Source organism: Equus quagga, chromosome 4 (assembly GCF_021613505.1).
Source record: "Equus quagga isolate Etosha38 chromosome 4, UCLA_HA_Equagga_1.0, whole genome shotgun sequence".
Taxonomy (NCBI): Eukaryota; Metazoa; Chordata; class Mammalia; order Perissodactyla; family Equidae; genus Equus; species Equus quagga.
The window spans coordinates 113,131,320-113,140,912 of NC_060270.1; the positions used below are offsets into that span (position 1 = coordinate 113,131,320).

General features: G+C 45.1%; 1 protein-coding gene across 1 annotated transcript in view; it reads right to left on the reverse strand.

Annotated features, from left to right (window-relative positions):
• Window positions 1-7,568, reverse strand: part of SP3 (Sp3 transcription factor) — a 55,575-nt gene extending 48,007 nt beyond the window's left edge. Inside the window, exons 1-3 of the mRNA XM_046658165.1 lie at window positions 7,422-7,568; window positions 6,648-6,796; window positions 6,035-6,157 (exon numbers count right to left, since the gene is read on the reverse strand). Coding sequence (XP_046514121.1) covers window positions 6,035-6,157; window positions 6,648-6,796; window positions 7,422-7,428 — 279 coding nt within the window. The 5' untranslated portion in view covers window positions 7,429-7,568. The remainder of the gene's footprint in view (window positions 1-6,034; window positions 6,158-6,647; window positions 6,797-7,421) is intronic.
• Between the last annotated feature and the right edge of the window lie 2,025 nt (window positions 7,569-9,593).

The following is a 9,593-nucleotide window of genomic DNA, read 5'->3' on the forward strand; positions in this document are numbered from 1 at the left end:
CTGCCAAGATGAAATAGGCATAAACAAGCCCATGAGATATAAAATCTCTCTTCAAATGGTTCACAATCTGTCCAAGCAGATATACATATATACTACTACTATGTGAATAGTGGTGTACACTAGTCATATGATCAAAATGCTATTTGGGAACATAAAAGATTGGAAAAAAAGATTTCACAAGAGAGATATTTAAAGTAATCTTAGAATAAAATTTAAGGGGCTGGCCCCGTGGTCGAGTGGTTAAGTTCGCACGCTCCGCTGCAGGCGGCCCAGTGTTTCATTGGTTCGAATCCTGGGCGCAGACATGGCGCTGCTCATCAAACCACGCTGAGGCAGCGTCCCACATGCCACAACTAGAAGGACCCACAACAAAGAATATACAACTTGTACCGGGGGGCTTTGGGGAGAAAAAGGAAAAAATGAAATCTTTAAAAAAAAAAAAGAATAAAATTTAAGATTTCACCATGGACAGTTAGGAAATAGAGATAGAGGAATTACTAAAAGTATAGAAACAATAAAGTCACAGACAAGAAACTCTAAAGAATCACGTATAGTTTGGAGTTCAAGGGAGGACTGAGAAAAGGCTCACATTCATAGAGAAAAGTAATAGGGAACAGGACTAGACATTTTTATCAGGATCTGTAGTAAATGGCTTTGTAGATCTTGCTAAGGATTTTGGACTTTATCCTGCAGATAGTCAATGAAAGCTATAAAAGGTTTTTAAGCCAAGTGAGTGGTGCAATCAGATCTGTGTTTTATAAAGATAAACTTAAGGCCCAATGAAGGAGACTGAAAGAAAGGCAGAAGAGTCTAAAGGCAGACAAACCGTGAGACCCAGTACATATGTCTATGCCAGAACTAAAGTAATCTATCTTTTAAATACAAACATTTAAATTTATCAAACTTAAATTATTAAAACGAAGCACCAGACATTAAAGTCACATGCCATTCTTCAACTTCTATCTGGTACAGAAATTATAAGCTTAAGTTATCTTTCCCAATATTACATTAACAATTCATATTTCATTTCAGCCTCTTGGCATTTTGAATAAACTAAAGATATTTAAATCTATACTTTATACTGAAATCTCCACTAAAGTACAATATCTAAAATCTACTCTTTATCTTCTTAAGATTACTGTTCACCTTTGGAGAAGCAACTGAATTTTTTCCGACCAGCAATGAATTTACAATTATTCAACTTACATCAAAGAATACAGTATCTCAGATACAAATTAATTTTACACTACTGGCACTTTGTCCCTTTTTCATCCTTAAAAAAGTCAAATTTACGGCATCTATTATCACTTTCTAACAAAGTGATAATAAGGGCAGATATTCAACCATAAGCGAACAGCTTTCTAGTCAAGAAATTCCTTGAAAATAAATAAAGCTACTCAAATGACAAGTCTGAGTAAATACTTCCCAAGCACCCTCTCTCCAGAAGCTAAATAAAAATAAACTGTAGTTACCACTTTTCCCAACAATGCAGGCCATTAAATGAAGGGAAATCCCTAAACCTAGGACAAAATGATGTATTTGAACTCTTTTGAATAAACCTAAGGTGAAAAGCATATATAGAAAACATTTATGAAGCACAAGAGGGAGGTCACTCGCAACAGATAATTTAAGGAAAAAAATCCAACAGGAAACAAAAAGGATTTTTTTTTAATGAAATAAATTTACAGTTTTGAAAAATTTACTAAGTACTAATTTTTTTTTTAATTGAACGGGGAAAAACACTGAATCAGAAAACTACTAGACTTTCATCTAAGACTATGTCTGGGGAGAGGAGTACATTACTCAGCCCTCAGAACTGAGTTCTAGTCCTACCTAGAACTGTGGAATTGTTCTAAACTGTATGATTTAGAGATGGACTCAATTTCCTTATGTTAAAAATGGGAAACATATTACCTTGCAAGGTCGTAAGAACCAGAAGAAAGTGCTAAGCTTTATAAACTATAAACCACTACACAATCCTAAGGTATCATTATGATTACTAAGACTATGAGGACAGATTTGAAAACATCCATTAGATGCCTAGCACAATTCCTGGCACAAGGACCAGTAAATATTCATTAAATGAACAGTTAAAGGTATTTTACTTTAAAATCATTGCAAAGAAAATGACAGAATGAATCAATAAAACTGACCTCAAGATATTAAGTCTCCTATGAAAAATACACCAACTTTATTCCCTACTTATTATTTATAACCTACTTATTCCCATAATTCCAACATGAATAAGCCCCAAATATTTCAAAACTGCAAGGCCTACTAAGCCCATTCGTTTTTAAGAGAAATTTCATCAGCAGCATATAACTAAAAGAGATAGAGTACACTAAATACCAAATGGGAAAGGGATAAATTAGAAAATCACTGAGACCAAATAAAGGTTGTAAAAATGTTTGATGTTAGGCTATTGGAAACACTAAAGAAACAAGACAGACACAAAAACACATAACCCAGGCAAGAAGTAGTATTTGGTTTAGGTTCAAGATAACCCTCTGCATAAGCTTACACACCAAAAGAAAAATCCGCCAGTGTTTCTCTAACTCTAATATTGTTATTGAACAACTAACAAACAAAACACCATCTAACATGGAAGTTGGCATTATTGTAAAAAGTTCTAATTGAAAGTACTCTAAGCCTGCCTCTGTATATAAACACATAATCACACGGTGAGAAGGACCCCGACCAAGAGTAGCCCTGGGACGTTGCTATAGCAATTCATTACAAGGGCATTCTCTGGTGCAACCAGGCATAGAAATGGGGGGGGGGGGGGGGGGGGGGGGGCAGAGGGTAGGGAAGTGGGAGGAGATTGAGAGTGGGGGAAAAAACCCAGGATATCGTCTCAGATAATACCTGAGGAAAGGGAAAAAGAAAATATTCACACCACTTACTGCACAGCATTTGGAGAGGATTATTAGCTTCTCAGTTCCCACAAATGGTTTTATGAGAGTCAGAAACAAGCAAGGAAAGAGTCTAACTAGAAACAAGAATAAGCCTAAAGCTAAGGTGGAAATAAACTAAGAACCATTCTTACACAAGCACTAAAGGTGGAAACAAACTAACATTCTTACACAAGTACTAAAGTTTCTTAAAATCTTCAAAGAATACTAAAGTCAAATAGACTTCAAATAAAAACAATTACCCAGTGAATTCACTACAGTGACAGCGTAGGTCTTATTTCAAGAAGCTGCAAAAATAACATTTTTTTGAACTAAGCTATTCATTTTTTAGCTCACCAACACTTACATACTAAACTAACGAACACTAAATTTAAAATCTAAACCGAAGATCATGCAACAACTTTCATATTTACTTATACAGTTTATTATATTAAGGTACAAATGAAACAAGCAAATAAATAATCCACAAGTTCACACAAACGCAAATTGGACAAGCTAATATTGCATAAAGGTCTACTTTTTTCTTTTTCCTGATTTATTACTAAAGTTAATTACACAACTTTTAATACTAAGTACAAAAGAGCCTTGCCATCAAATCAATTTTGAGATCCTATTCAGCACTGTCCTGAGGGTAACCAAACATTCATGGCCAGGATCCAGGATGAACCTATAACATATTCTAATAACTTCTAAATTCAAAATATTTAAAGCAAATCTCCAGTGCAGCTAATTGGCTTTTCAATGCCCTTCAAACCTTAAAATAATAAACTAAAAAGGCATAAAATTGAATTGTATATGTATATTTCCACTAGATTTTAAACACAACAATACTATATGCAATGTGGTATCTTGGACTGGATCCTGGAAAAGAAAATGGGCATTTAGTGGAAAAACCAGTGATATCAAAATAAAGTCTGTAACAGTTAATAATACTGTATCACTGTTAAATTTCTAGTTTTGACAAATGTACCATGATTATACTAACACTAGGGGAAGCTGGATGAGGGGTATAAGGTAACACTCAGTTCTGTCTTTGCAACATTCCTATAAATGTAAATTATTCCAAAATAAAATTTTTTAAAAATCACAACTACAAAAAAAGCTCTGTATAGACCTCTCATGACTTCCAGTAATCTGAGTAATTAAAGTAAGATTATCTAAGCACATTTTTAAGTGGAAAAAAATGCCCATGAAATCACTTAAATTCTCTTTCATTTTCTAAGATGTACACATCAGGAAAATAGTTTTTGAACTGGAAAAATAATTTTCCCATTTGCAAAGGCAAACATATTCAAGCCAGTCCTACCAATCTTAGTGAAAAATTTTATCCACAGTTATCAAACATACAAAGGAAAAAATGCTCCAACTGATTCTAGTTCATGTTCATCTGGCGGGAAATGTGAGTTCAGTAGAGATTTGGTAGTTCAGAGGAGCAGTTTAAAAGGCATGGAAACAACTTCCCTAGAAGTATACAGCCACAGTAGGCTAAGTCTGGAGACAATATTCTATTCCCTGGACGGAGACACATATACATGTACATATGCATATTTTTCACCCGTAACTTCCTCCTTCACTTCTCCCCTCCCCCATCAGTAAACCGGTATCTAAACTTGGGAAATTGCTATTACAAGAATCTTTTTGTTCTAATTGAAAATGTAAGAAAAGTAGAACCAAAAAAGAAGATCCAAGCAATGTGCTTCGCAATTTTACTCATGCAGTGGTTTCAATTAGTTTTGGCACTGTGGCGCTAGAGGGATACAGTTCACAAAAAAGGTTAACCGATCCATAAGTTTGTTTAAAAGCAACAACGTCTCTCACAAACATAATTTTATGCTTTTACATTTTAATCTGTTTACAAAAGCACAAAACCTATAATCCTAAAGACATTAAAACTATTCACATCCCTCTACAGTATGACTTGAAATGCTAAAATTATGAATACGATATTTAACAATAATATAGCTTAATTTAGCTTCACTTTTAATGCCTAGACATACTAAGAATTTCCTGCAGACTATACCAAACACCAAACTTTCTTGTCTATAGTGACTACTCAAAATATCACTAATCATTTCCTGAAATCCACCTCAAAAAAAAACCCACGAATGATCGGGAGAGATTTCAATAATTTTAATAAGTGAACACATCTACATGTGAAACTAATGCAACAACGATTCAAACAAATATAAAATTTATAATTAGCCTTAAAAACTGTTTCTAGCTCATTTGTATTAAGCTCTCGTATAATAAGGGTCAGCTCCTCCCCCAACGCCAGACACACTAAAAACACTACAGAAAGGATCCCACCACACCTCATCAGACTAGCAATAATAATAAAATGAAAATGTAACTTTGCCAACCAAACTCGACTGTAAATATGGCGTGCAATGGCATGCACGTAAATACAACTCCTAACATGCACTTTTTGTTACACTGGTATTCATATTCAATTTCAAAAAACCCAAAGTGCTAAGTAACTTCGCCGATTTCAACGGCGGCCAGTAAAATATTCCACTTACTCCACTTCTGAAAAATTATTGCAAATTTAAACAGAAGTCTGCAAAACCTCAAATTCAAAAACTTACACTGGCCGCTGAAAAAGCACTCAAAAAGTGTTCACTCCTGCATACAGAAGGGTAATTCAAAGAGTAAACCTTCATTCCCTTTTTTTTAAAACGATTTACGACTTAAATCAGTAAGATCTAGTAACTTCCAGCAGAAAAAGCTCCGGGTTCAAAAACACTGAAAACTAAGGACACTGCCTCTGTAGTTGATACTATCTATGGCCGACAGGCTGTGCTTGAAAATTCTGTAGCGTTCAGCGAAGGAGTTTTCAGCACTGATATGAATTGCTCCAACATCCATTTTGGAGTCCTCTTCCCCCGCCCTCTCCGACTTCATTTTGGAGTGAATTCGGCTCGAGGTGCCGCAGTGACAATTTAGAGAAAGCCTGGGCTGGCTCCTGATCCAAATGGGCATGCCAGAGAGCAGGAAAGGGCGCCGTGGCCGCGCGATCCGCCCGTCCGGGAAGGCGCGGGCGCCGCAGGCCGCGCGGGCGGGCGCCGCAGGCCGGGATGGCGGGCGCAGGGCCTCGGCGGGGGCGGGCGGCGCGCGAGACTTACCGCTCCGGCGGCGGCGGGGGCCCCGGCTGCGGCGGCCGCCTCCTCCTCGTCGTCGCCCGGCGATGGCGGCCCTATCTTGCTGCAGGTAGCGGCCAGCAGAGCGAGCGGTGACGGCTGAGTGTCCTACCCCCGATGGGCGGGTTCAGAGAGGGAGACAGGGGAGGGGGTGGCGGTTAGGGCCGGGCCGCCGCTCGCACAGGAAGTGCGACTCGGTCCTCGCCAGCTGCGCGGGGCGAGCGCCAGCCCGCGCTCTCCTCCTCCTCCTCCTCCTCGGCTCCGGCCCGCGTCCGCCTGCTCGCACGCACACCAGCTCCCCGGGCCGCGGGCGGGCGGGCGGCGGGCCGGCCTCCACCTTCCGCCCGGATCCCACCCCCGGGAGGGCGCGCACACTCGCTCGCGCGCGCGCACACACACACGCACACACACACACACTCACACACACAAAAAAAGGCGGCGGGCGGGGGAGCGCGGGCGGGGTCGGAGCGTTGGCGCCTCGGGCGGGCAGCTCCCGGGGCGGGGGGAGGGGAGGAGAGAGGCGCGGAGGGAGGGGAGAGGCGAGGGGAGGAGAAAGCGGCGCGAGGGGGGAGCCGGCCGGGGCTCCGCCGCTCCTCACCTGGGCCGCCGCCGCCGCCACCGCGCCGTTTCCGTGCTGCTGGGGCTGCTGCTGCTGCAGATACTCGCCGTGGCCGCCGCCGCTGCCGCCGCCGCCGCTGTCCACGTCCAAGGCAGCCATTTCCTCTTGTTTCACGGGCTTTTCGGGAGCTGCAGGCACAGCGCGGGGGGTGGGGGTGGGGAGGAAGGCGGGTGGAGGAAGGGAGGGGGCCCGCGGGCCGCGGCGAAATTACTCCGAAAGCCCGAGCCGAGGCCCCTTCCCCTCCCCCACCCGCCCCCCGGCGGCGGCGGCGGCGGCGGCGGCTCCCTCCTCCCCTCCTGCTGCTGCCCCCGCCCGCCGCTGCCTGTAACCCTCCTCCTCCTCCTCTTTCCCTCCTCCTCCTCCTCCCCGCGCTGCCCCTGCCCCCTCTCCTCTCCTCTCCTCCCCTTTCCCTTCGCGCCGCTCGCTCTCACTCGCGCTCGCTCCTCTCGCACCGTCAGTCACTCACACACGCCCGCCCGCCGCCCGCGCCCGCACACAGGGGGATGCGCTCCCGGCGGACCGGGCCGCCCGCCCCAGGGCCCAGCGGGGACACGGCGCTGCTGGGGCTTGCGGGGTGGACGGCGGCTGGCGGGGAGGGGAGGGAGGCGGAGGGGAGTGCGGCTTTCTGCCTCTCACAGACACTCGGTCGCACACACGGGGCCGGGGGCCGGCGGCGGCGGCCCCGGGCTGGCTGTGGTCGGCGGCGGCGGCAGCGGCGACAGCAGCAAGGGTTGCTCTCTCGGCTTTACGTACCGGTCATAGTGTGTTTAGGGCACCTCAGGCGGGGCTCCCCGCCGCCTTACACATGGTGAGGAGCGAAGGCGGCGGCGGCGGCGGGAGAGGATGCGGGAAGCGGCGGCGGACACGGCCGGAGCGGTCCGGGGATTTTTTTTTCCTATTTTGATTGACTGTGCGGGAAACACAAAAGGTGGAGCCTCCAGCCCAAAAGGGGGGAAGAGGGTGACAGCCCGCCCGGAAGTCCCGCCCCTCTTCTCCGCGCTCATTCGCCACCACGCTCTCCGGCGGCGGCGCTCATTGGCCCGGACGGCCGTCCGTCGCTCGGCCAGGCGGCGCGCTTCCTGTTTGCCCCCCGGGTGGAAGGGGAGAGACAATGAGCGGCCTTGGCGGCGTAGGATCCCGAGAGCGGCTACGGCTCGCTTGTTACCCCGCTGTGCCCGCCTCGTTCGCCGGCTGCCGCTGCCAGGCCCGAGGCGTAGGCCTCTTCCACCTCGCAGGCGCTCGGAGCAGGCCCCGCCAAGCTGTAGGGCAGCCGAGCTGGGGAGGAAATCCGACCCCGGCGGGTCTGGCTCCACTCGACGCTTCCTCCATCCCGGCAGCTGCCTCGGCCGGAGCTCCCCAGGGCCTCGCGCTGTCGGAGCCGCCGCTTCCCTGCGCTGCCAGGAGGCCGCCGCCGCTCAGCCCCGGGGCTGCTGCTGCGGCCGCTGCTGCTACTGAGCAAACCAGACCCGCCCCGCGAGCCCGGGGGGAGGGAGCTGGTATTGGGGGAGACACCCCCTCCGAGGCTGGAGGAGGATTTTCTCTCACACACATTCAGCTCTTAGATCCACAGTCAGAGCCATCTCGTTCCCATCCCCCTTCGCCCCAGGTTGTCAACCCGTCTCCCACTTTTACGTACCCCGGAGGCAGGCATTTAAAACAAAAAAGGAAATCTCGGTTCACCTCCTGTGGAGGAGGAGAGCCTTCATTCTGGCCAGTGGCACCAAAACGGGCACCTAAAGTATATTTCATTTAATACGTGGCGTACATATATTCAAAGGAGCAGAATCCTTTTTTAAAAAAGAAATCCAGTCACGTAATCATTTTGCTGCACGAACATATATTTCCTGCTTCTTAATCGTCTTGGTAACAAGTCAAACATCTGAAAAAGCTCATCAACGATTGCCAACATTTTTAAAATAGTGATCCTCAGCAGAGTATTTTTTTTTCTTGGAACATTTTATTCATACCTTAAAATCTCGTTTCACTTACTGGATTAGGTTAACACTCCTTTGCCCTTTGGCATCCTTGATCTCTTGCTGTCGTGGGGGCGGGGAATGCTCAGGTTTTATGTGTGTATGTTTTGCTAACCAAGAGATATCTCTGCCTATTTACCTTTAAATCTAATTGCCAGGAAATTCAAGAGGTGGAAACGCTGTCCACGATACCCTTTTTATTAGATATTTGACTCAAACATGAATCAGTATCCCAATTATTGTGATTATTATATTTTATGCGATAAAGTTGTGCTGGAGGATGGGACTGTAAAGTCTAGGCACTTTAACTAGATTTTGTGTGCGCTAACCAAAAAGAATTCTTAATCCATTTTTGAGAGACTGAGTTTGCGCCTCCGTTCTAAAGCACCTATACTTGCAACCTACGCTCATAGGATCAAAAACGTTGTATGGTTACTTGGCACTTAATTGTACAAAAGATAGAACTTCCAGGGAAATGATCTAAAAACCTCAAATATGCAAAAACAAGACTTGAAATTCTGAATCCAAGAATGAGGTTTATCTCTTCCCGTAGTAAGGTCTTTTGGTCTCGTATTTAAGTAGAAGAATCACTTTAAAAGGTAAATAGTATAAACTCTACTATTTTACACTTAAATTTGAAAGGTAAATTAAAGGGTCATAGAATAAACTGATTAGGGGTGGTGGGGGTGGGGAATAAAGAGGGATGGGAGGCTTAAAGAGGAGGACAAAAGTGAAAAAAAGTGGAGTGGGAAAAAGGGAGGGATGGGAAGATTACTTCTTTCCAAAGATGATTTGAGGAAGCGCTGTGCTGGCCACTGTTTATGTCACAGCAGGAGATCTGGATGTCACTTTATTTTCCCTTATCCTCAATTTCCTCACTTATTTTTGTGTGTGTGTTTTGGTAAGTTTTCTTAAATCCTTTGGAAACTGCGATGAATGTCAAAGGGCCTAA